At 41.6% G+C, this 26,951-nt stretch overlaps 3 protein-coding genes and 1 long non-coding RNA gene across 11 annotated transcripts in view; 2 read left to right on the top strand and 2 right to left on the bottom strand.

The window, feature by feature from the left end:
* Positions 1-2,875, bottom strand: part of LOC5520270 (signal peptide, CUB and EGF-like domain-containing protein 2) — a 28,560-nt gene extending 25,685 nt beyond the window's left edge. Inside the window, exon 1 of the mRNA XM_032365126.2 lies at positions 2,495-2,875. The gene's annotated coding sequence lies outside the window, so the exon portion shown is untranslated. The remainder of the gene's footprint in view (positions 1-2,494) is intronic.
* LOC116603614 lies at positions 969-3,570 on the top strand. Of its 2 annotated transcripts, none has more exons than XR_004290701.2 (2): positions 969-1,341; positions 2,209-3,570. It is a non-coding gene; the product is annotated as an uncharacterized LOC116603614 (long non-coding RNA). The 2 variants fall into 2 exon arrangements; XR_007305184.1 differs by having other exon boundaries at positions 969-1,554.
* A 1,860-nt stretch (positions 3,571-5,430) lies between these two features.
* Positions 5,431-10,756, bottom strand: LOC5520269 (armadillo repeat-containing protein 7). 2 transcript variants are annotated; one of them, XM_048719615.1, is made up of 7 exons: positions 10,601-10,756; positions 9,948-10,046; positions 9,429-9,497; positions 7,672-7,738; positions 7,244-7,314; positions 7,070-7,161; positions 5,431-5,824 (listed from the first exon to the last, which is right to left on the bottom strand). In XM_048719615.1, the coding sequence occupies exons 1-7, from the start codon at positions 10,635-10,637 to the stop codon at positions 5,801-5,803; spliced, it is 459 nt and encodes a 152-aa protein (XP_048575572.1). In that variant the 5' UTR covers positions 10,638-10,756; the 3' UTR covers positions 5,431-5,800. The 2 variants fall into 2 exon arrangements, with proteins under 2 accessions (XP_048575572.1, XP_048575571.1); XM_048719614.1 differs by having other exon boundaries at positions 10,529-10,741.
* Positions 10,757-10,945: 189 nt separating this feature from the next.
* Positions 10,946-26,951, top strand: part of LOC5520183 (BAI1-associated protein 3) — a 37,500-nt gene continuing 21,494 nt past the window's right edge. Inside the window, exons 1-23 of one of the 6 annotated variants that reach the window (XM_048719612.1) lie at positions 10,946-11,147; positions 13,327-13,417; positions 13,893-14,000; positions 14,773-14,946; positions 15,212-15,271; positions 15,756-15,783; positions 15,867-15,905; positions 16,402-16,591; positions 17,313-17,357; positions 17,513-17,590; positions 18,265-18,352; positions 18,512-18,619; positions 18,881-18,988; positions 19,898-20,007; positions 20,519-20,636; positions 22,011-22,135; positions 22,317-22,401; positions 22,690-22,746; positions 23,123-23,223; positions 23,310-23,358; positions 25,470-25,615; positions 25,965-26,088; positions 26,381-26,449. In XM_048719612.1, the coding sequence (XP_048575569.1) occupies positions 11,101-11,147; positions 13,327-13,417; positions 13,893-14,000; positions 14,773-14,946; positions 15,212-15,271; positions 15,756-15,783; positions 15,867-15,905; positions 16,402-16,591; positions 17,313-17,357; positions 17,513-17,590; positions 18,265-18,352; positions 18,512-18,619; positions 18,881-18,988; positions 19,898-20,007; positions 20,519-20,636; positions 22,011-22,135; positions 22,317-22,401; positions 22,690-22,746; positions 23,123-23,223; positions 23,310-23,358; positions 25,470-25,615; positions 25,965-26,088; positions 26,381-26,449 (2,148 nt within the window). In that variant the 5' untranslated portion in view covers positions 10,946-11,100. Of the gene's footprint in view, positions 11,148-11,207; positions 11,344-11,514; positions 11,841-12,123; positions 12,192-13,326; positions 13,418-13,892; positions 14,001-14,772; positions 14,947-15,211; positions 15,272-15,755; positions 15,784-15,866; positions 15,906-16,401; positions 16,592-17,312; positions 17,358-17,512; positions 17,591-18,264; positions 18,353-18,511; positions 18,620-18,880; positions 18,989-19,897; positions 20,008-20,518; positions 20,637-22,010; positions 22,136-22,316; positions 22,402-22,689; positions 22,747-23,122; positions 23,224-23,309; positions 23,359-25,469; positions 25,616-25,964; positions 26,089-26,380; positions 26,450-26,951 lie in introns of those variants that run through there. The other 5 variants (XM_048719613.1, XR_007305183.1, XM_048719609.1 and 2 more) reach the window with 5 other exon arrangements.

Here is a 26,951-nt window from a genome sequence, read left to right as displayed (position 1 = left end):
CAAGAAAACAGCAAAAGGCGCGCGTTTTTTTACTTAAAATCGCTTTGACAGAAAAACGAAGTCGGTTACCCCCCTTTTTTATTTGCTTAAATAGTTAAATATATACGGAAAAATGATATACTGAAAGAAGAAAAAAAGTTGGGTTGTAGAAGTTTTGTTATTTCTCTTAAAAGCCGTAAAAATACTTCAAGATGGCGCTTTTTACCGTATGAACAGTGGCGAAAACAATGTCTTTTAGTGCGATCTCTTAAAATGTGACTTGTTTTAAACATTAGCTACTACGGGTTATTGTTTAGGAGATTGGATTTCGGCAGCTCGAAATCCAAGCTCACTCGTTCGCTACAGAAAAAAAGAAAACGCTTGCATGAGACATGCCGCAAAGAAAGCCCTCGAAGAGCTAGAAGAGGGGAGAGAGACCATACCGCCAAGTCTGTGGTCAATGAACAGCAAAAGGTGTATATTGACATAATATTGATTTGGTCGTATATCTGATTGGTCAAAAATGCTGATTTCTTCATTGAAATGACGCGTCTATCTGTTAAAGTACCCGTAGCATCAAACTCTTAATTTCCAGGTTTATACCAATATATCAGTAGGTTTGGGACTTGAAAACTAACAATACAAAGTTTCATGTTTTCGTGCGATTTTCCCGGCTCTAAAATGTAAAAAAAAAGTCCTACTGTCGAGGGACACCACTACGGGCACTTCCACTTGCAAGGCAAGCAGAGTTAGTTTCACTTTCGACTCGATACTGGAAGGTCACTAAAAACTACAAAACAGGTGCACGCAAACGTATTGAAGACACCCTATTAGACACTACCTTCAGTCTACGGACTGAGTGTGAATTAATGAGTTTTCACACCCGGGCCATGCATTTAATGAGGTGGGGGGCGTTCGCACCCCCTGCACCCTACCCCCTCCCCCCCCCATTGGGTATGGGCCTGATATCAGCTTTGTTTAGTGACATAGATTATGAGAATAAAATTTGCATACTAAATTATGAAAAGAGTCGGTCTACTTAAACAAGAAATTCTACCCCAAGAACCGGTTTAACAGTCTTATCGTAAGACAAAGTAATATTTAAGTTTGTTTGCGATCTCTGTTTTTTTTTATGGAAGAGGGTATCAAAAACGGAAAGAAACCGGGTTACAATTTAGTTTCTTGCGTGACTAAGCATGCATGGAATGTTACAAGCTGGCGGTTTTCCCTATTTAGCCGCTAAACACGAGTGAGCACACTTAGAATAATTTCCGGCGAAAGCAACCAAAGAACGTGGGTTTGAATTTCGTGTCTCGTTTGGCGAAGGGCGAACGGACCAAGTTTCTACTTCGTATATAAATAGTTAAGTAACTAAAGAACAACTAGCGATACATGATCTCTTATTTGCTGGCTTATGACATAGGACATGTTTAGCTTTTGAACATTCCTTTATTCTGCCGAGCCGGCTGACATACTGATACCTTGGTCCCAGACCCTCGTGCGTCTCTCTATTCAGTGGCCTGGCCACTAAATAGAGAGACGCACGAGGCTCTGGAACCAGGGTAACATACTGACGTAAGGCACATGTTTTTGAAGTATTACTTTACAAATGCCTCATACAAACTACTTAATAATATTTTATCGTTTCCTGGATATTCGAGCTTAAGGTCGTAAGTTAACAGGTGCTCGGAGCTACTGAATACAGCTTGTGTCAAATATTCATTTGTTGTATCTCGATATTGCGTTCTTTTGTCTCCAAAATTTCCTGACTTCGAGGGGAATATTTGTAGAGGCCCCAGGGAAAGTTTCATTTCGTTTCTTGGCTTATGACATAGTTGCCCAAAAATTCGAAAGTTTAGAAGGTCGCCAGAAACGTACCAGAAACATAGCTTCAAAAAAAACGGTAGAATGCATCACTTTAATGTTGTTTCTACAAATTCTAATTACTAGCACATTATTGTAAGACTCTTTCTTGAAGTGACAACAATTTTGTTTGCTTTTCAAAGTGCGCTGCCAAACGTCTAGGTACTAATATTTCTGAAGAGTTATTTGCCTCAAATTTCCCGCCGTTGTTATTAGGTGAAAGCGTCGGCCCGTTGCCTAGTAAAAACGTACCTCATTAAATGCATGGCCCGGGTGTGAAACTCATTAATTCACACTCAGTCCGTAGACTGCTTCTCATTAAGCCGCGCTAAACATTGCTAAAACGCTGAATTTTGAATTTCACAGGTAAAAGACGTACATTTAAGCACGACTGTCACAACAAGGAAGCTATATACAGGACAGTTGAAAATAGAAGAGAACAGATAAAGACTGAGTTCGCCCCGCCAGTCCTTCAAAGTCTGTAAGCCACAGCTGGCAAGGCACAACACAATACAACGAATTTTCCATTACGCAGACGTTAATGCGCCTCGCCATTACGATTTCAAAAGGTTTGTTTGTGCTGATTCCACCTGAGGACCCTTCCGTAATCCCTGAATTCAACCCAGGTAAAGGAAAACTAAGTTTAAAATACCTGATCTGACGATTATGATAAGTTTTGGGTGTTGCGCTTGAGCTTCGAGTTCCGGGAACTGCACTTCGCATTATGCAAAATTTGTGACGTCACATTCTTTTGTCTTCGCGCCCAAGCTCCCTGGCGTTTCAGCGGAAATAGAGACCGTTGCGCACACGTGACCAAAGGCCTTGATAACGGTTGTTGCTTATGGACGAAATCGATTGTGCTAATAAAACCACAGGTAGCCCAGGCAATGGTTGCTTGTTCGTAGCTCGGAATTCGGCTGTTCTGAGAGGGGGCGAGTAAAGCGTTTTTTTGTGTGAAATGTTGTCAATAAAATTGCCTTAGAACTTAAAACATGCCTTGTGGTTGTCAAATTCACGTGTAATACACGGTTTAGGGGGGGGGGGGGGTGTTCTTAACGGGATTTATAACTTCTCTCCCCCTACTAAGGAAAGAAACAAGGTTGGAGGCGCCATTTTCGGTAGCGCTCAAATGTCGTCTATGCCAGGGTACACTTACATTCGATATGTGGCAACACATCCGAGCTAAACTATTTTCCCTGGCCGCTAGCCGTATTTTAAAACGAGAAAGTAGCCACAAGCATCCTTGACCGACGCCGTTGTACGATTAGTTACGCTTGACCGCGCTGGGAAGGAGCACAGGTAGCCCAGGCAATGGTTGCTTGCTCGTAGCTCGCGTTTTTTGTAGAATGTTGTCAAAAAAAATAAGGCATGTTCTAAGTTTTAAGCTTGGTATAGCATAATTTTACTATAAATAGGGACATTTTAGGTGGACAATTAAGTCTAGGAATTATATTTAATTAGGTTTAGAATATGAAATTTGAATTTAGCGCTCAGAGAAATTGTCCTGACATGTTGACTCATTGACGGCTGATTGATAACTGAATAACTAGGCTTTACCGGAAGTTGAACACCGGAAGTATATATACGATCTAAGGATAGCTGTTTTGCTAAAGCACAGAAAGACCACAAAAAGTTTACGGATGATCAATCCGACCATTTGACGATCGAGTGACATAGAAGTCCATCCAATAACTCGTAAATGCTTTGTAAGATTTCACAAGTTAAAAATGACAAATGAAAATGACAAATTGGTTTTACCAGTTTACCATTTTCCGTCTACAAAACACAATTATTTCGAGCATTACTTTTTTGAGATAAGTCTAAAAACTATGCTAGTTTTTTAATTATGTCAGAAATTATGCTAGCATAATGGACTCGTTCCTAGTTGTTGGCCGCTGTATTTAATCTGGCCAGGAGATTCGTTCCGACCGGAACTACTGTTCTTTAACCATTTAATCAGAAACTCCGAAACGAGACCCCAGTTTTTCCGGAATGCCATAATGGTAAGAAAATGTTTCCTATATTCTACAATTTCCGGGGTGACTTATGTACAATTTGCTTCTGTACCAAGAAATTCTACTTTTGGGACCCGGGGAATAGGGGCCAATGGTGGCCTCGGTCAAATATTCTATGGAAAATTTATTTTCCTAGCTCTATCCCTATCCCTTGGTACTTCTTATTCTGAATAGCTCCTATATTTGCTAAGGGCGCACTTTTTTTCCTATCATTCTGGAATGGGAATGGTTGGTAGAGAATGTTCAGAATGGCATTCGAGTCATTCTGCTACAGGTAGCATTGTGGCCTTCATTCCATTCCGGAATGGGAACGCGGGATAAACGAACTCGCGCTATTTCTATTCTTATCATTCTCATTCCGGAATCACGAGTAAAAAACGCGCCCTAAGTATGGGTCTATAGGACCACCCCTCCCCTTAAGTCCTATGCTACAGTGTTATTTTACCATTTGGCCATTTGCCACTAGTGCTTATAAAATGGCCATTCCGAAATGGCCAATGTGGGACAGTGTTGGGCAACCCTCCACGAATGTTCCGTCTTCACTTTTCTCTTTTGACCGAGTTCAATCCCCGCCCGATTATTTATTCTTTTTTTTTCTTTTTGTTCTGTCATTCGTTATATCATTCGGAAATTTGGCTTGTTAATTTAAGTACTTATGATAATATACAATCAATATTAGGAGACAGAAAAATCGTCAAATCAATATATTTCTTGTATACTATCACCAGGAACCATAAACTTTGTATGCCCTTTTGACCCTTGGTTTTTAGAGATTATTGTTAAATTGAGCCTTGGTATTCGCACTAGATTAATTGGAGACTTTTCCGACAGGCAACAGATAATTGACATGTCGCAGGTGCGTACCCAGGATTGGCTGAGGGGGGTGCACAGTCATTAGAATCATATGGAAAAAGTATTATTTGAAGATTAGGAAATTACCCACTATTTGGCCGCCAAGGGGGGGCACCCTGCCCACCCCCTGTATACGCGCACCTCAAACCCTGCCCACCCCCCCCTGTGTACGCACACCTCAAACCCTGCCCATCCCCCTGTGTATGCACACCTCAAACCCTGCCCCCACCCCCCTGTGTACGCACACCTCAAACCCTGCCCACCCCCCTGTGTACACACACCTCAAACCCTGCCCACCCCCCTGTGTACGCACACCTCAAACCCTGCCCACCCCCCTGTATACGCGCACCTCAAACCCTGCCCACCCCCCTGTGTACGCGCACCTCAAAACCTGCCCACCCCCCTGTATAAGCGCACCTCAAAACCTGCCCACCCCCCTGTATATGCGCACCTCAACCCCTGCCCACCCCCCCTGTGTACGCACACCTCAAACCCTGCCCACCCCCCTGTATACGCGCACCTCAAACCCTGCCCACCCCCCTGTGTACGCACACCTTAAACCCTGCCCATCCCCCTGTGTATGAACACCTCAAACCCTGCCCACCCCCCTGTGTACGCACACCTCAAACCCTGCCCACCCCCCTGTGTACGCACACCTCAAATCCTGCACACCCCCCTGTGTACGCGCCTGTGTCAACAGCAAAAGGATGACCTTAGAAGCTCGTTTTAAGTGTACCCGTGATTGCTGCATATTGTCACCAAAAACGTTAAATGTAGGTAAATGGTAATACTAACTGGTCTGTAGTGAGAATGTACAGTATTATCAGCAACGCTGGAACTTCTAGCATTACCCGTAGCTAAATGGTAATACCAACTTAACTGTAGTGAGAATCGATTACTAACAACGCCGATACTTCTAGGGTTACCTGTAGTTAAATAGTAAAACTAGCACGTCTGTAGTGTGGATATTTTCTAAAAGTGTTGCCACCTGAAGTGCATGCTCACTCATCATGGAGAGAGTATCACGTAGACAGACCAAGAACTATCTCCCTAAACAAAATCTTGCAGTGGCCTCTCAAACATCTTGAATGTCAATATGATGGTTTATGATAATCCTGGAAAAATAACAATTTTGGTTGATATCTATTTAACAAATACAGTACATAGATCTCAATTTGCATGTGTCTCTCCTCTAATAGATTCACAGACGATGTCACAGCAAGTCATGAACAAAACAGTACGCAATGAGGAGCAGATAGTTACAATCTAGTAGTTCTGGGGAGTACTGAACCTGCTGATGCCAAGCATGTGTGTATCACTTAATGGGGGTTGAATAGGGTTATGTAAATCCGCCGATCCGCTACATTTTCGGGGCAAATCCATGGATCCGCATATATTTTGTGATCCGCATGGTTTGACAGATAAATAATAGCATCAACTGAAATTCATTTAAAACCCTAAATTCGACCATCAAAGCAGTCGAAATCCGAAACCCGGGCCCAAATTGTCGACAGATCCGTGATCCGCCGTATTTCCAAAATCCGCCAATCCGCTGCAATAATCATCAGAATCCGTAAGCCGTGAGCATTTCTGGGCTGAATCCAGCAATCCGCAAACCTGTTCACCCCCCACTTAATAACACATAGACCCTGACCAATCAGAGCACACAATTTACAAAAGTCTTGTATAAAAATCATAAAACCTGTCTGTCATATTAGAGATCATTTATTATGATGATGGCAAAAATACTTGCTGGCGCCACTAATCATGATTATGTTACTACCAGTACTAGTGGTACTGATGAAGACCATAACAATGATAATAATGGTAGTATTAGCAGAAATGATGATAATCGTCATGGTATGGTGACAGTATGGGTGGGGTTGATAATGATAATGACGACGATGATGATAATGGTCATGATATGGTGATGGTATTAGTGGTTTTGATGATGATGACGATGATGATAATGGTCATGGTACAGTGATAATATTGGTGGTTTTGATGATGACGACGACAACGACGATGACGCCGCCGACGACAACGGCAACAATGATGATGATGGTAGTGATGACGGTAGTGATGACGGTAGTGATGATAGTAGTGATGACGGTATTGGTGGTGATGCTGATTATTATTATGATCATTATACTGGTAGTATTGGTGGTGTTGATATAATAATATTATAATGATGATGATAATGATGATAACGGCAATGATGATGATGTTAGTGGTGATGATGATGGTAAAAGTGATGGTGATGTTGATGATGGTGATAATGATAATAATAATAAAAAAGATAAATGTAAATAAGGGCAAGGTAGAATGAAGACGAGGGAATGACAAGTCACTTTTATTACCTTGAGGAAAACTTTAGCCAGGTTGCTGAGTCGTTTATTTGATGAATCTGCAAACTCTTGTAAGCAGTCCACTACAGCAGGACACAAGATTTCTGGACAGCAGCAACAAAAAAATAACACAATGTCTTAGTCAACAAAGCCTTTACTTGAGTCATGCATTTCTCTTGGTTTTACCTTTTGTTGTTGCTGGTGTCATCAAAAACATTAGAGAGGTGAGGGCTGATAACACTGTCTCCTCAGTTGAACTAAAGGATAAAACATGGATTAGATTTAAATTAACTTAATCTTCTCCTCTTTTATCAATGCTAAAACCAAAGTAATTTTAAAGACAGTTTGTTACTAGTAAAGAAAAATGAGATGGAAATGGAAGCAATGGAAGAGCTTGTGGGAAAACCACGGGGGCATCAGTGAAACAAGCAGCTAGACATAAGAGTTTGCATAAATAGGAAAATTAAAGGAACTTCAATTAAGCAGGCAAAGATGGAGAAGGAACAAAAACAAAGGTTCCCCTTCCACTTGTCAAATCTTATTTTTACGTGTGTTGGATGCGTCTTATGCCAATAGCCATTCTCTATCTCCACTTAGCTGAGCATGAAACTGACCTTGACAGGCAATTGATTATCAAAGGAATGCCTCCATTCTCAATGATAAACTGCTTGTTCTGCTTATCTACAAGATTGTAAAGGGTGGTTATTTGGTGATGTATGGTCAGATTGTAAAGGGTGGTTATTTAGTGATGTATGGTCATAGATTGTAAAGGGTGGTTATTTAGTGATGTATGGTCATAAATGGTTAATGGTGGTTATTTGGTGATGTATGGTCATGGATTGTAAAGGGTGGTTATTTGGTGATGTATGGTCATGGATGGTAAAGGGTGGTTATTTGGTGATGTATGGTCATGGATTGTAAAGGGTGGTTATTTGGTGATGTATGGCCATAGATTGTAAAGGGTGGTTATTTGGTGATGTATGGTCATGGATGGTAAAGGGTGGTTATTTGGTGATGTATGGTCATGGATTGTAAAGGGTGGTTATTTGGTCATGTATGGTCATAGATGGAAAAGGGTGGTTATTTGGTGATGTATGGTCATGGATTGTAAAGGGTGGTTATTTGGTGATGTATGGTCATAGATGGTAAAGGGTGGTTATTAGGTGATGTATGGTCATAGATGGTAAAGGGTGGTTATTTGGTGATGTATGGTCATAGATGGTAAAGGGTGGTTATTTGGTGATGTATGGTCATAGATTGTAAAGGGTGGTTATTTGGTGATGTATGGTCATGGATGGTAAAGGGTGGTTATTTGGTGATGTATGGTCATGGATTGTGAAGGGTGGTTATTTGGTGATGTATGGTCATAGATGGTAAAGGGTGGTTATTTGGTGAAGTATGGTCATAGATGGTAAAGGGTGATTATTTGGTGATGTATGGTCATGGATTGTAAAGGGTGGTTATTTGGTGATGTATGGTCATAGATGGTAAAGGGTGGTTATTTGGTGATGTATGGCCATAGATTGTAAAGGGTGGTTATTTGGTGATGTATGGTCATAGATGGTAAAGGGTGGTTATTTGGTGATGTATGGTCATAGATTGTAAAGGGTGGTTATTTGGTGATGTATGGTCATAGATGGTAAAGGGTGGTTATTTGGTGAAGTATGGTCATAGATTGTAAAGGGTGACTATAAGGTGATGTATGGTCATAGATGGTAAGGGGTGGTTATTTGGTGATGTATGGCCATAGATTGTAAAGGGTGGTTATTTGGTGATGTATGGCCATAGATTGTAAAGGGTGGCTATTAGGTGATGTATGGTCATAGATGGTAAAGGGTGGTTATATGGTGATGTATGGTCATAGATGGAAAAGGGTTGTTATTTGGTGATGTATGGTTATAGATTGTAAAGGGTGGTTATAAGGTGATGTATGGTCATAGATGGAAAAGGGTTGTTATTTGGTGATGTATGGTTATAGATTGTAAAGGGTGGTTATAAGGTGATGTATGGTCATAAAAGGAGTACTGATAAATTTGAGTCAAGTGTTGGTGAGAACAATGGATTGAGGGGATTAGGGAAGATAATGACAGTGAGGAGAACGAGAAAAAAAGTCAAAGCCCTATTAAGCACCCAGGGGTTATCTTCTTTTCTGTCTTCAGGGGCTCATTTAAAAGAGATTTAGGGGGACTTGTCTAAATGTCTTCTTTCAATGTATGTACCAGGTATTTTTTTCGAAAACGTAAAGGATTTGTGGTGTGATAAATGGCATAAACAAAACTAGGGAAAAAGGAATGGAATAAAAAGAAAGAAAAGAGCCAACTTTATCCAGTTTTACAGCCTAAATAATTTTAAAGGCACAACTCATCCTTACCTAAACAGCAGTTACAGATGCCTCCAATACCAAATTCAACCATCTTTTCATTTTCCTCAGTTATTGAATCTAAAGGCAAGTCATTTGAGTTAGAGACTTGGAAAACTGTTTGATGCTTTGATGATAATGGATTAAGTTGCTTTTAGGGAAAATATAATTTCTCAAAGATGATGTCATCAAAAATAAAATAGCAAACTTTTAGCTGATTTACAGTGACGACTGAAATTATTGCAACATTTTCAGAGAGTGTCCAAGATTTTTTGCAAACCATGGTTTTGTTCCAGTCGCCTGCATTTATCCCGCCGTATTAAAGGTTGTTATTACGAACAAAAAATTTGATTCTGCATTTTAGAGTGCTTCAGACTAACGAAACAATATTTTGATGAGATCTAAGGCTGCCCATTCTTATAATATATATATATATATATATATATATATATATATATATATATATATATATATATATATATATATATATATATATATATATATATTAAAAAAAGAGTGTATGGCATTTACCTAAGAATAAATCCAACACATTCAGCTTTCTGAAATGCTCGTAGTTGATGGGATCATATGCAAAGTTTGCAAGGTTGGCTAGAACTTGCTCTTTGTTGTCTGTGAAATTAAACAATCCATTAAAACAATCCTGTCTGCTACCTCAATGTCATAAAAAAACATGAAATATTTTCATTCCTGACAACCAAACTTAAAAGACATTATCTAGGTGTCAAAAAGGGTGTAACAAGATGGTCATATAATGTTTCATGTAATAGGCTGAGTGTGTGAGCTGTATGCTAGGCAATGAGCCCGCTAGCAGGCCATAACACGATGAGTCCCAAAGGATAAAAGGTAATCAGCATGAACATTTTCCAAATCGAGGTTTTGTACTGTTTCTGATCGGTCTGCGTGGGAAGAAGCAATAAGAGCTTGTTTAGCACAGTAGCTGTATGATAAGTACGTGTGAAGCATTAAATAGAAGTTAAGCTTATAGGAAGAAGATAGCATACTTCGATTTATTACTCCTATAAGTAGCTTTCGCTAATACTAGGCATAGCATAGCTTAGAACTTAGTGGTCTGGAGGTCTGTCATTACAGACCTTGCTTGTGTGTATCTTGAAACTCGGTAACCAAAGCCTGTAAATATTCAAGCCTTCCCAATCTATCTTTACCGCTTTTACGGTCTATGTACTCCTGGCTTGTGAACATGTTTATAATTGAAGATGACGTCCATTTTTACTCTGTATCACCAAAGATGTCAACTTTGCCGCCATTTTGGATCTCGACTTGCCACAGGTAGCCCAAAATATTCTGTGGGTAAATATAGAAACAGGAACTAGAAAGTAACAAACTGCTGTTTAACTATTTGTTCTTCAACTTGAATCTATGTAGCACCTGAGCCTTATTTCCTTTGCATAAAAGTCCCAAAGAAAGCTTTATCATATTTCTTTTTTTTTTCTTTTGCAGTTTTGGTATCGGCGTGTAGCTTTTGTGCAAAGGTAGCCCAATTGATAGACAAGATTTTTTTTTTTTCTCTGCTTCTTGTATTTCGTCGATGACAAATATCCCAAATATTGACAAAAAGGAAAACGTGACAATCTCACGATCGTCGCTTTCGAGGACACTTGACAACCGAGGGAATCACATGTTTTGGAGACTTCATCTGTAAAACATGGAAGGGGATTTCGAAGTTGTACTTTTGAAACACTTTGAACAAAGGTAGGGTCATACCATCAATTATCTACCGGCCTTCCCCGCGCCTCGGGGGACTTGGTTCTTGGCATTCAAGTGGTCAAATTCCCCGCGAAACACTCAGATATCTTTTTAACCTTAATACTATTTGAACCTTCCCAATAACACAGCTGGATAAAAGAAATAGTTAGTATTAGCTATTACACGGCTAGTGTTTTGCCTGGTAAGTAATGGGACTAATTCATTTTTATTCATACCTTTATATATAGGGAAATATGGGAAGTAAAACAACGCAGCTCAACACAATTGTGTGGTCTTTTGGCGCGATCTTAGAGGTTAACGTGTTGCTTTTGACTGATAAATTGCTACTTCAAATATCCATTGTGATTAAAAGAGTGTGTCCCGAAGGCTAAAAGTTATCTAAACAGTGGGCCTATCGCATAGCAAATTTGCATTTTATGCATGAATACTAATTCGGGTTGCAAATACGACAAGATGTTTAGTGGCAGCCACGTAGCGTGAAGACGATTTAATCAGGCCTTTGGAAGCCATTTTAGTGCTTCCAATTCGCGTGGCAGACTTCTGAATGGCTTCCCGAGAAGAAATAGAACACGAAGCCACGATAGAGCGACTTCGAAAATCCAGAAACTTCGGTGTCTGCCAAGAGCTCTCGGACCAATACAAAGCTTCTTATTTACTAGGAGCAACACCATGTGATCGGTTTGTGTTATTATGTGAAAATAAGCTTATTTACTTTACAGTTGATATTTTAAGTGTATTTATCAACTTTGAAGTTATTTGTTACGCCTAATAATTCCTGCAATGCAAAAATTTAACTATTGTCATGTCTAAATATCGGAAGGCTACTCTCATTGGAGCGAGAACTAACCAAAGTTTATAACACTATTGATTTTACTATAAATAGTAGAAGCTCTAAGTGGGGTCACTAAGTATCTTACTCTATCTTTGCGTGACAAGTATTCGTTTTTAAAACATATCAATAGGTCTTCGCTGAAATATGAGCCGCTTTTTAAAGCTTTGCACCAAAAAGAGCAACTCAGTTTTTCAAAGGTAACAACGACTTTTTAATTACAAGAGTAAAGGAAATAACTATACTATCTATTTGATATCAAAGAATTACATCAATGACCCATCTAACACTAGTTTATTATCATCATCATTATCATCATCATTATCAAAACAAATTTGTTGGTTTGCAAACATGATTTATACAGTACCAAGTGCATGAGAGCATTCTTATGTTTTATGATTATTCCTATTACGAGACTGTATTCAGGTACTCAATAATTTATAATTCGCAAGTTCTAGAGTTAAGGCACACTTTATTGGTCAGATGGCAGCATGTTCTTGCTAGAGCAAAATAAGTCAACTGGAGGTTGTATATGCATTTGCTGTGTAAAATAGTCAACTGGAGGTTGTATATGTATTTGCAGTGTAAAATAGTCAACTGGAGGTTGTATATGCATTTGCTGTGTAAAATAGTCAACTGGAGGTTGTATATGCATTTGCTGTGTAAAATAGTCAACTGGAGGTTGTATATGCATTTGCTGTGTAAAATAGTCAACTGGAGGTTGTATATGTATTTGCAGTGTAAAATAGTCAACTGGAGGTTGTATATGCATTTGCAGTGTAAAATAGTCAAATGGAGGTTGTATATGCATTTGCTGTGTAAAATAGTCAACTGGAGGTTGTATATGTATTTGCTGTGTAAAATCGTAATTCTACTGTATTCATATACCCTGCAAAGATATACACTATGTAACCCTGCAATACTTGCAATCTTTAAAATTAGAACCAAAAGTTTTTTTTTCTTTTAGGGCTATTTCTATATTTGTCCATAATTTCTATATTTGTCCATAATGTATAGGGGTACATTACTTCTAAAGAAGTAGCAATCTGTTTGAATTTGCAGCCAGATTTAATTTTAATTCATAGTGATATTATGTAGATATAACATAAAAACAAGTATTTAGCGTACACAAGTGGGCGTACAGGGTGCACGCACACTGTGTATATAAAGTGTATACTGTATTTAGCATACACAAGTGGGCGTACAGGGTGCACGCACACTGTGTATATAAAGTGTATACTGTATTTAGCATACACAAGTGGGCGTACAGGGTGCACACACACTGTGTATATAAAGTGTATACTGTGTTTCTAATGTTTTATGTTTTGCATTCAGGGCAAAGAAGTATGATGGAGGCTTCTTTGAAAAATTCACAACTCTGGATTGGAAAGGGGAAGGGAATGAAAGAGTCATAGAGGAAGTTGAGGTAGGACTTTTTTATATGAAAGTGTGGTCAATGGGTTCTGGTGTCAGGAGGGGGGGGGGGTGGGGGGCTACTCCCCTTCGCTCACTATACTCAGAAATGGCCACTAGTAAGGTTTATATATTCTCTGTCCTAAACAGGGTATGTATCTAAAGCTATATCTATTCTTTTCCAAGCTTCTCTGTCCTAAGCAGATTTCCAAATTTAATATTTTTCACATCAATTGTCATGTGAAACTTCATTTATTTTATCTTCATATCTTTTATTTTATCTTATCTTCTAAAAGTCATAGATGGCCTTGAAAACTGTGGGGGGGGGGGAGCACACTCCAAAACATTATGAAAATTATGGGGGCACAACAACAACCCTACTGGTCATTGTCATATAATTTAGAATAATATGGCGACATGTGCCCTACCCACTGCTATTGCCCTTATCATTCCCTCTCCCCCCTGACCTTCTTTACATTTATTTGCAGAGCCTCCCAGAGCCTAAAGATCTTGACAGCATTAAAGAGGGCGAGGGCTGTAAGAATGAGGTGGTCAAGTCATCTGAGAGTGCTGAAACATCCATTACCACACAACAGGTAATTAATACACAACAGGTAATTAATACACAACAGGTAATTAATACACAACAGGTAATTAATACACAACAGGTAATTAATACACAACAGGTAATTAATACACAACAGGTAATTAATACACAACAGGTAATTAATACACAACAGGTAATTAATACACAACAGGTAATTAATACACAACAGGTAATTAAAAATTGGACGATAGGCTTCTATTAGCTACAGTTTATATTTTGGAATGACCACCCCCCTTTCCCCAATTCTTTCCCCTACCACGAAGCTAACCTCCATGCATGCATAAAGGTATTAGGGGTACATAACTAACAGGAGAGGAGAACACAGTGTGGAAGAGGTGGGGCCAGGGAGAGCTCTATAATTCACAAATTCACCTCCTGCAATCTGTTTTGACTCCATAAATTGTGTTTGTTCCCCTCCCCTTGTCTATTTCTGAAAATCCTGGATCCGCCTCTGGAGTAAATTCCTATTAATAAAAAGAAGCATCTTCTCCTTGACCATAGCATAGCACATACAGCCCTCCTGGCTTAAATTTTACCCCTCTCCCACCCCTCATCATGCTTGTGCTTGGAATATCCTCACCAGGAGAGACACATGCCCTTTTTCCCCAGCCACTACCCCCATACCCACCCCCACCCACTACAACCACCCCCACCCCCACCCCCACCCCCACCCCCGGCCCCCGACCCCCCCTGCCTTTGATCAGCATGAAGTCATCAATGGCAACCATTTGGCTCACAAAGCTCTTGTTATTACTTCTCAGAGGGAAGCCTTGTTTTGTGAGGTTCTGTACACCGTCATGCATAGACTTGGTGCACAGGAGACCACAGGCCACCTGACGCCCGGCTACTTATATGGCTACGCACAGGAGGTACAGTATACACATAAAACATCCGGTCATCTGACGCCCGGCTACTTATATGGCTACGCACAGGAGGTACAGTATACACATAAAACATCCGGTCATCTGACCCGTACATCATTCTATATTTCCTGATGTCTGGACTCTTTGGCTGTCCATTGGTTGATGGGTGTGTCTGCCAGCTGGTAGATTAGTCTGGAACGCCTTTCTGTTCGTCCGTCCGTCCGTTTGTCCGTCCGCCCACTTTGATTCCAAACTATATTTTTAATTTGTTAATTTGTTTAATTTGTTAGGGACCGTTTTTGTAGACATGCTTTGAATTTTCTGACATTTTTTAAAGGCTCTGAAGATATCAGAAGAAAGGCACCACGAACTGTATACGCTAGCCAAAGAACGACTGGTAATTTATAATTTACACGATGTTGCGCGCGCATAAAAAAATGCCACAGACTTGCAGGCCACAGCTGATCTAAAATAGTGTACAAAGTAAAGTTTACAAAGAAGCTATAGAAAATGCTGTCAGAGTGCTATTTTCTCGGAGTTTTCGAGTCGAATTCCTTTTCTTCTGCTTGGATCAGCTGTAGAGCTGTGGCCCGCCCATCTGTGGCCCGCCCATCTGTGGCCCGCCCATCTGTGGCCCGCTCATCTGTGGCCCGCCCATCTGTGGCCCGCCCATCTGTGGCCCGTCCATCTGTGGCCCGCCCATCTGTGGCCCGCCCATCTGTGGCCCGCCCATCTGTGGCCCGCCCATCTGTGGCATTTTGGATGCACGCGCAACATTGTGAAAACGGTCTATTGATAGAAAACAATTGCTGACTGATATAAGAAAATGTTTTTGAAATATGTACGGTTCTCTGAAGTAATGATATTTGTTTCGTTTGCAGCCCCCGACTTGCTTCATGCATGTCACTGGTAAGGGACCTCAACTTGTCTTTTTTTCTGCGTTTTTTCTTCCTTGATACTGATTTAAGACCATTCTGGTTATTCTCTTTCAGTTGTCCAAGCGAGAAATCTCGAAGCAAAAGATGCAAACGGTAAAGAGCCAATCAATAGAAAACTAGACACTCCTCCATTAGTCGTGCATCGTATTTTGGTACAAAGAAGCTTAAGTCAAAAAGTACCACGATGAGGGGAGGTCTGAATTAACAAGCGCATAATTTGTATGAAAAATCTATATTTACTTCATGGGAATGGGAACTAACCCCAGTCCCCGCAACCCAAACCCCTTCTCCCAACCCCACCCTAACCCGGGGATTTCTCACGAGGTATGATATTTCTAGAACTACAAGGAAACTACAGATTGCAATGACAACATTGTTATTAATTCGAGGAATGCTGAATTTGACCGTTCTCTATGAAAAGTGTAGAAGCCTGCTCGTAAGGCCTAACAGGATTGGCTAGATTACCTCATTGTTTTCTTGTATTCTCGTTCTTCGTCTGTGGTGCACCAATCCAATGTGAAATCTTCTGATAGCTTCTACATGACTCTTCTCTATCCTAACGCGTTTTGATTGGTCAATTTGACAACAGGTCTTAGCGACCCGTATTGCATGTTGGGATTGATGCGCTCGGAGCTGGAGGAGACAGATGCGAATAAGAACAAGCGCGGGAAACTCCGCAAGCGATCCACGCTACGAGAGCTACTTAAAGACGAGTCTATCAAAGTTACCACCGTTCGCGAAAACACGCTCAACCCGACCTGGGAGGAGAGCTTTACCTTGTAAGTATTTGACTAGCATATAATAGTAAACGCTGACTTATATATATATATATATATATATATATATATATATATATATATAGTGTTGGTTTGAGAAAAATACAAACTACATAGGTTTCCCTACAGGTCTGTTTCGTGGTTGCCCACTCATCAGGGGATTTCCCCTGATGAGTGGGCAACCACGAAACAGACCTGTAGGGAAACCTATGTAGTTTGTATTTTTCTCAAACAACACTATACACCTATACACCGCTCTACTTTCGAGTATTGAGCACTTTCTATGAAAGCCTTCAACCATTATTTTATATATATATATATATATATATATATATATATATATATATATATATATATATATATATATATGGTGTATATATATATATATATATATATATATATATATATATATATATATATATATATATACACCATATATAAATATATATATATGGTGTGTATATATATATACCGCTCTACTTTCGAGTATTGAGCACTTTCTATGAAAGCCTTCAACCATCATTTTATATATATATATATATATATATATATATATATATATATATATATATATATATATATATATATATATATATATATATATATATATATATATATATATATATATATATATATATATATATATATATATATATATATATATATATATATATATATATATATATATATATATTGTACTGTGCTGTTTTCCCCTTTTTCTCAGGGAAGTGACAGACGCTCGTAATGAAAAGCTGCACGTCGATGTCTGGTAGGTGTAGTAGTGGTATGTCCCATAGTTATCTTACCTCAAAGGAATGTATATTATGCTTAAAAAATACTCTCCCTAGCCAATCCTGGGTCAGCACATGTCCCTCTTCTAGTGGTAAGGAGAGAGTATGTTCCATATGTCTCCTGTTGCTGTAGGGATTGCGACGATAAAGACATGCTCACAGATAATGATAACAAGCTGACGAAAATCAAGGGATTCCAAGGCGTCGGGAGGTATGTTATCGTCATCACCATCACTATCACCGACACCGTCGCCGTCACCATCGCCATCACTACCACCATCACCATCACCACCAACACCATCACAATCATCACCACCATCACCGCCACCACCATCACCATCACCACCAACACCACCAACACCATCACCATCACCTCCATCACCATCACCATCACCATCACCATCACCATCACCATCACCATCACCATCACCATCACCATCACCATCACCATCACCATCACCATCACCATCACCATCACCATCACCATCACCATCACCATCACCATCACCATCACCATCACCATCACCATCACCATCACCATCACCACCACCATCACCATCACCATCACCATCACCATCACATCACCATCACCACCAACAACACCACCAACACCACCAGCACCACCAACACCATCACCACCGTCACCACCGTCACCACCGTCACCGTCACCATCACTACCGCCATCACCATCACCACTACCAACACCATCATCATCATCATCATCATAACCATCACCAACACCATCACCACCAACACCATCACCACCAACACCATCACCACCAACACCATCACCACCAACACCATCACCACCAACACCATCACCGTCACCACCATCACCATCACCACCACCAACACCACCTTTATTATGTTGTCTATTGTTTTTAGATATTTCAAAGACGTTGTTCAGTCAGCGAGGGCCACGGATAATGAGAACATTGATGATTTCCTGGGTTACCTTGAGATACCTGTTAAGGTGAGATAAAAGATGGAAGGGGGGAAAGGGCTATTTAAATTTTTGAACACGATGTTTGTGAGCTCCGAAACATTTCTTCTAAAATTTCATTAAATGTACGATAATTGCACCATTTGATGAAAGTTGTCCAAACTGTCTAATGCGTTCTGTCTTTGTTAGTCTGTCCCCGTGGATGGCATCGATCAATGGTTTATCCTACAATCCAAGTCCTCCAAGTGTCGCGTTAGTGGCGAGTGCCGAGTCAAAGTATCACTTTCTTCAGGAAAGGTATGCTGTGAGCCTTTGTTTGAATCTTTGGGATGTACAGCACCTAGCATCCGAGGAAGGGGATGCTCAAAAGTATAATTAGATTGAAAAGAATCACCTCCCTCAGGGAAAAGCCAGAAATAGAGCAAGTCTTATCAACAAATAGGGGCGCGCATCCAGAAGCCACAATGAGCTCGAGCGACTCGTAGAAATACCTTATTTGGGTATCTAACCTATCTAGCCAATCCTATGTGTCTGACTACTCTTTCCCCTTTTTCCTAGCGGCCAGACCTCCCTAGCAGTGTGCGCGCGATCTACCCCAACTTCTCAGATATCTACGGTGCCGTGCTGCACGAGTTTATCGCGTACGACCTGAACAGAGCCAAGGAGGTAAGCCATGCACCGCACAACCTGAACAGAGCCAAGGAGGTAAGCCATGCACCGCACGGCCTGAACAGAGCCAAGGAGGTAAGCCATGCACCGCACAACCTGAACAGAGCCAAGGAGGTAAGCCATGCACCGCACAACCTGAACAGAGCCAAGGAGGTAAGCCATGCACCGCACAACCTGAACAGAGCCAAGGAGGTAAGCCATGCACCGCACAACCTGAACAGAGCCAAGGAGGTACCACACATGCACCGCACGACCTGAACAGAGCCAAGGAGGTAAGCCATGCACCGCACGACCTGAACAGAGACAAAGAGGTACCACACATGCACCGCACGACCTGAACAGAGCCAAGGAGGTAAGCCATGCACCGCACGACCTGAACAGAGTCAAGGAGGTAAGCCATGCACCGCACGGCCTGAACAGAGCCAAGGAGGTAAGCCATGCACCGTACTACCTGAACAGAGTCAAGGAGGTAAGCCATGCACCGCACGACCTGAACAGAGCCAAGGAGGTACCACACATGCACCGCACGACCTGAACAGAGCCAAGGAGGTAAGCCATGCACCGCACGACCTGAACAGAGCCAAGGAGGTACCACACATGCACCGCACGACCTGAACAGAGCCAAGGAGGTAAGCCATGCACCGCACGGCATGAACAGAGCCAAGGAGGTAAGCCATGCACCGCACAACCTGAACAGAGCCAAGGAGGTAAGCCATGCACCGCACGGCATGCTCCACTCTTGACACATACACGGAACGCGTTTGACTTTCGTTATTCTTTACCAAAGAGGTAATGGCACGCTGTTTGCATCTCTTCTTCATCCTATTCGTATTTATTGTTTATCTTGTTAATATTCCTTGTTCATCTTGTTTGTATTTACTGTTTATTTCCTGAATCCATGTGTAGGAAAGTGAAGGTCAAAGCAGATGGTCTGGTCGCCTGTCGGCTGAGGCGGAGTACATCCTCCATCAGATCGCGGTACAGAACGACTTGACGCCGCTACAAGAGGCCGCCATGTGAGTTAATCACTTCTCTGTTTATACACAGGTATAAGACCCACATTTTTTTTCTTCGAATGACTTCCCAACTCAGTAAAACATACATTACACATGGACCTACGCCTTTTTGGTTCAAAGATCGCTGGTTCTAGATTAACATTAAAACACAGAGTTTCCACGTTTTTCGTATGTGCGATACAAAGTCTTAAAATGTGGCGCGCGCTACATGGTCACCCATACAAAGTGTTAGAATGTGGCGCGCGCTACCGTGACCACTAAAAAAATCAAAAACGTTTACGAATGAATGCTATGATTGACACAGACTTCACAACTAGGTGGATTCCATCGGTGTTCTGATCTGCACTCAAGTTTTTTTTGCCACGCTGGTTGGCTAGAAAAGGTCATGTCAATCAAATAAGTAGATTCCTTCAATGATATTGGCATTCTTTATAAAAGTGCCATAAGGTGATCACGGTAGTTTGTGTTGCATGGTACATATTGGATAATAAGATCACGTGTCTATCCCCAGGCGCTGGCGGTTTTATAGTGAGCGTCACTGGTCAGACCCCATGCAGTACGACATGTTATGCCTACTAGCACAGAACGTCACCAAGCTCTGGCTACCCAAGAAACTCGCACCGAAAGAGGTAAGTCTCCAAGCTCTGGCTACCCAAGAAACTCGCACCGAAAGAGGTAAGTCTCCAAGCTCTGGCTACCCAAGAAACTCGCACCGAAAGAGGTTTGTTTTGTTTTGTTTTATTATTACTCCTATAAGTAGCTTTCGCTAATACTAGGAGGCATTAAGCACTAAGCACTGTCACTGGGGGTGGTCACTGCCAGAGGGTTTATTGCGTCCCCAGTGGTTCTTTTACGTCCCTTCGGTTCAGGTTTAGTGTACAGCTTGAAGAGACGGGACCTCCGGTTTAGTGTCCTTATCCGAGAAGACTGGAAACACGGGAGAATAACTTCAACTCACTTGTGACAAATTCGATTCAAGGCAGGAACCCGGAAAAAATCCCCAGTTTGAGCCAGGATTCGAACCTGGGCCACAGCGGTGAGAGGCCAACGCGCTAACACACTAGGCCACCCGTGCTTCCTGAGGTAAGTCTCCAAGCTCTGGCTACCCAAGAAACTCGCACCGAAAGAGGTAAGTCTCCAAGCTCTGGCTACCCAAGAAACTCGCACCGAAAGAGGTAAGCCTCCAAGCTCTGGCTATCCAAGAAACTCGCACCGAAAGAGGTAAGTCTGCAAGCTCTGGCTCCCCAAGAAACTCGCACCGAAAGAGGTAAGTCTCCAAGCTCTGGCTACCCAAGAAACTCGCACCGAAAGAGGTAAGTCTCCAAGCTCTGGCTACCAAAGAAACTCGCACCGAAAGAGGTAAGTCTCCAAGCTCTGGCTACCCAAGAAACTCGCACCGAAAGAGGTAAGTCTCCAAGCTCTGGCCACCCAAGAAACTCGCACCAAAAGAGGTAAGTCTCCAAGCTCTGGCTACCCAAGAAACTCGCACCGAAAGAGGTAAGTCTCCAAGCTCTGGCTACCCAAGAAACTCGCATCGAAAGAGGTGTCTCCAATCTCTGGCTACCCAAGAAACTCGCACCGAAAGAGGTAAGTCTCTTACTCAGGGACGAGCCTTAAAACGCGCGTTTGCTTTTTATGGCGTAGCATGCGCGTTTGCTTTTATGGCGAAGCTAGCGCGACGGCAAGACAGTGGCGGATCCTCTGATTTGTTTACATTTCCAATTCACGTGTTTGCGAGAAAATCTTAAAGCCTTTGAACGGCAAATGACTTGAATGCCACCATATTCAAATTGTTTTCACTTGTTCTCAGTAAAATGACCAAAATACTATCTAACACTTGCCACCACTTTAAAGCAATGTTTTCTTATTGTTTTCACCAGCCCTAATCATCACTTTTGTATTTGTCGTGTCTAACCATCACTAGCTATCACCAGCCATCTCTAGCCATCTTTAGCCATCACCAGCCATCACTTAGCCATCACTGTAATGTTGTGTGTTCCTAGGACCGCGCTCTTCTCAAGAGCCTCCGTCTGTTCGTGGATAACTGCCTGGAGCTACTGGTGAAGCATAGAGAACTCTACCCTCCTAGCGACAGCGGGCGGTTTGGAAGGCTTGTTAGCATGGTCGAGTGAGTACGGTTTATGGTGTGGTTTATGATGGTGATGATGATGATGATGCTGGTGGTGGCGGTGACGGTGGCGGTGGCGGTGGCGGTGGCGGTGGCGGTGGCGGTGGCGGTGGCGGTGGCGGTGGCGGTGGCGGTGACGGTGACGGTGACGGTGATAGTGATATTTTTTATGATCCGCCAGGTGTCTTAATGCTGTCTGCGATATGGATGCTTACCAGGAGGATGACCAAGAGCCACTTCGCCACACCCTGGTTAACGTCCTCAAGGTGTAGACTTAAGCGCAATCTCTACACGACTACAGCACGATCTCTATACGACTTTAGCACGATCCTCACACGTTTCTTCAGCACGAGCTCTACACTACTACAGTGCGATCGTTATACGACTTCAGCACAATTCAACACAAATCGAGAACGATCTCAGCACGACTTCAGCACGATCTCTACACGACTTCAGCACGATCTCTACACGACTTCAGCACAATCTATGCGCACGACTTCAGCACGATCTCTATATCTTGACATTTCCTTACAATTTCTTGTTTCTTTCCCCAGGAATCAGTAATTTCGTGGTACAAGAAAACCATGGCATGGAAGGAGCCGCAGTCAAATGTAATGTTTCACGAGAATGCCATTATTATCATTTGCTTTTATCAATTAACCGTGAACATTTTACCTTGTTAGTTTATGTCTCAAACATTCTCATTTTGACGAGAATTTGTCTCGCTTTCCCTTTTTCGATTGACTAAAAAAAACAAGACAATTTAGTACTAACGGTTATGGGGTGGACTCGAATTGTAATGTTATCATTTCTCTATTTTTCTTATTCTATTTATTTTCTTTACTTCTCTTCTTTTTTTGACACTATTATCTTTTTTTCTACTTCCTCTTCTATTTTTTTCTTCTTCACTTTTTATTTGCTCATCATTTGTGAATTTGGCTAAAGCTCGTCGCCCTGTGGCCCTAATCAGTAAATCTCTTGTCTCAGAGTTCAGAGATCGGCCGGTTATCGTCTTTGGTGGACTTGGTTGAGTGTGTCGTCGCTGATCTTATAATGGCGCTTAAATTCTACAGAAAAGTGTTCTTCCTGTAAGAAGAATAAATTTGCATTTCCTTTTAGTATTTGTTTTTAGTCTTACTACACTGAAAATCTTTGTTACTTTGGTTTGTTTCAGTGTTGGTGTCGACTATTTCACCATAACGTACAACCAGCTGGAGATTTTGGTATGCCGTCACAACACACAGATGCGCAGATAAGCGAGAATTATAAGAGCTATCCCTCCCCCCCCCCCCAGAAACCTAAATGAATCGTTTTCCCAAGATGGCGGCAACGATTATGTACAGTAAATGCTGTGCTTTTTTTTGCAATCGCAGCTTTCTTATAACATGGCTTGCTCAGGATTCAGGGTATTAAAAATATATATATTTTCCTTATTAAATAATATGAACCTATAATAATTCCCCGTCATATATGAAAACGCTTTTATGCGAGGAATCAGTCAATATCTCTATATAGTACCCCCCTTCCTCAGTTAATATCTCTATATAGTACCCCCTTCCTCAGTTAATATCTATATATAGTACCCCCCTTCCTCAGTTAATATCTCTATATAGTACCCCGCTTCCTCAGTTAATATCTCTATATAGTACCCCCCTTCCTCAGTTAATATCTCTATATAGTACCCCCTTCCTCAGTTAATATCTCTATATAGTACCCTCCTTCCTCAGTTAATATCTCTATATAGTACCCCCATTCCTCAGTTAATATCTCTATATAGTACCCCCCTTCCTCAGTTAATATCTCTATATAGTACCCCGCTTCCTCAGTTAATATCTCTATATAGTACCCTCCTTCCTCAGTCAATATCTCTATATAGTACCCCCCTTCCTCAGTTAATATCTCTATATAGTACCCCCCTTCCTCAGTTAATATCTCTATATAGTACCCCGCTTCCTCAGTTAATATCTCTATATAGTACCCTCCTTCCTCAGTCAATATCTCTATATAGTACCCCCCTTCCTCAGTTAATATCTCTATATAGTACCCCCCTTACTCAGTCAATATCTCTATATAGTACCCCCCTTCCTCAGTTAATATCTATATATAGTACCCCCCTTACTCAGTTAATATCTCTATATAGTGTCCCCCCTTACTCAGTTAATATCTCTATATAGTGTCCCCCTTCCTCAGTTAATATCTCTATATAGTGTCCCCCTTCCTCAGTTAATATCTCTATATAGTACCCCCCTTACTCAGTTAATATCTCGATATAGTACCCCCCTTACTCAGTTAATATCTCTATATAGTACCCCCTTCCTCAGTTAATATCTCTATATAGTACCCTCCTTCCTCAGTTAATATCTCTATATAGTACCCCCATTCCTCAGTTAATATCTCTATATAGTACCCCCCTTCCTCAGTTAATATCTCTATATAGTACCCCGCTTCCTCAGTTAATATCTCTATATAGTACCCCGCTTCCTCAGTTAATATCTCTATATAGTACCCTCCTTCCTCAATTAATATCTCTATATAGTACCCCCTTCCTCAGTTAATATCTCTATATAGTACCCCCCTTACTCAGTTAATATCTCGATGTAGTACCCGCCTTACTCAGTCAATATCTCTATATAGTACCCTCCTTCCTCAGTTAATATCTTTATATAGTACCCCCCTTCCTCAGTTAATATTTCTATATAGTACCCCCCTTTCTCAGTTAATATCTCTATATAGTACCCTCCTTCCTCAGTTAATATCTCTATATAGTACCCCCATTCCTCAGTTAATATCTCTATATAGTACCCCCCTTCCTCAGTTAATATCTCTATATAGTACCCCCTTTCTCAGTTAGTATCTCTATATAGTGTCCCCATTCCTTAGTTAATATCTCTATAAAGTACCCCCCTTCCTCAGTCAATATCTCTATATAGTACCCCCCTTCCTCAGTTAATATCTCTATATAGTACCCCCTTCCTCAGCTAATATCTCTATATACTACCCCCTTTGCTTAGTTGATATCTCTATATAGTACCCCTCCTTTCTCAGTTGATATCTTTATATAGTATCCCTCCTTCCTCAGTTGATATCTCTATATAGTACCCCCCTTCCTCAGTTAATATCTCTATATAGTACACCCCCCTTCCTCAGTTAATATCTCTATATAGTACCCCCTTCCTCAGTTAATATCTCTATATAGTACCCCCCCTTCCTCAGTTAATATCTCTATATAGTACCCCCTTCCTCAGTTAATTTCTCTATATAGTACCCCGCTTCCTCAGTTAATATCTCTATATAGTACCCCCCTGCCGTGGTCCTGATGTTGGATGTCTTTTAGCTAGCGCATGACGTCCAGCAAGAGATGCAGAACTTAAATAAGAAGATGAAGCAGCCGGGCCATGCGGACCTAGTGGGGGAAAAGCTGTTTGCGCTTTACCTCGGAGTTAAAGACATCCGGAAATACAGAGAGAACATCACCTCCGAGTACGCACTTATAGCAAAGCTAGGATGCCTGACCATCTCGATAGTCCTACTTAAGATTGCGTGACGATCCTGAATAAGATTGATTGCCTTGGGTAAAATTCGTGACTTTAACAAGTGAGATTGCGGACATAAAAAACTTGGCTGACTAACCTGGGCAAGATTGACTTTGTATGACTCGGGCTCAATTAGGATTGCCCGACTGCCCTGACATTACATGACTTCCCTAAGTGAGATTGCGTGACTTCCCTAAGTGAGATTGCGTGACTTCCCTTAGTGAGATTGCGTGATTGACTGATAGTTATTGGTGACCGTCTTGAATTTAAATGGTTAAATTGTTTAAATTGCTTAGCAAAGACGCTGTTTCGGCTCTTGAGGATTTCTATCAATGGTTCAAGACCTCTGTCACGCGATGGTTCGAGATAGCTGAAGACAGAGCAAATGAGCGCATCAAGAAGGCTGTAGAACTTGATGAGGTAATACAACAATTTTATGGAAAATTAAATTGTTTTATTAAATCGAAGCCTTTGGTTTGAAAAAGGAGAAAAATTTACCGAATCACAGGGTTTATTACCAAAAAATAGGAACCAACCTGCCTTGTCACGTTGACTTCTTTTGTGTCATGCCTATTTTTGCCCCAGAGTCAACGTCATGGTTGTGTGTGAGAGAGACACAATTTTTTGCTTTCCGAATCTTACTTGACTAATTTATTAATGTTTTGTATCACATGTCTTATAAACAGTTCCTTCGTGTTTGTCTTATAAACAGTTCCTTCGTGTTGATGCAAGCGTGATGCACTCGACCTCCGCCGTGGATTGCGCCGGCTGCTTCCATCAGGTGAAACAATCAAGGTTTAATGGCAAGCGCTAAATTTTGTGAGAGCAAAACGCAGGAGGGAAATAGCTAGGGGTGGAATTGATCGGGCGTGTAGCTAGGGTGGAGTCAATCGGGCGTGTAGCTAGGGTGGAGTCAATCGGGCGTGTAGCTAGGGGTGGAGGCAATCGGGCGTGTAGCTAGGGGTGAAGGCAATCGGGCGTGTAGCTAGGGTGGAGTCAATCGGGCGTGTAGCTAGGGGTGGAGTCAATCGAGCGTGTAGCTAGGGGTGGAGGCAATCGGGCGTGTAGCTAGGGTGGAGGCAATCGGGCGTGTAGCTAGGGGTGGAGGCAATCGGGCATGTAGCTAGGGGTGGATGCAATCGGGCGTGTAGCTATGGGTGGAGTCAATCGGGCGTGTAGCTAGGGTGGAGGCAATCGGGCGTGTAGCTAGGGGTGGAGGCAATCGGGCATGTAGCTAGGGGTGGAGGCAATCGGGCATGTAGCTAGGGGTGGATGCAATCGGG

Source organism: Nematostella vectensis, chromosome 12 (assembly GCF_932526225.1).
Source record: "Nematostella vectensis chromosome 12, jaNemVect1.1, whole genome shotgun sequence".
Taxonomy (NCBI): Eukaryota; Metazoa; Cnidaria; class Anthozoa; order Actiniaria; family Edwardsiidae; genus Nematostella; species Nematostella vectensis.
Note: the sequence above shows the minus strand (reverse complement) of the source record. Positions and strands in the feature narration are given on the sequence as shown.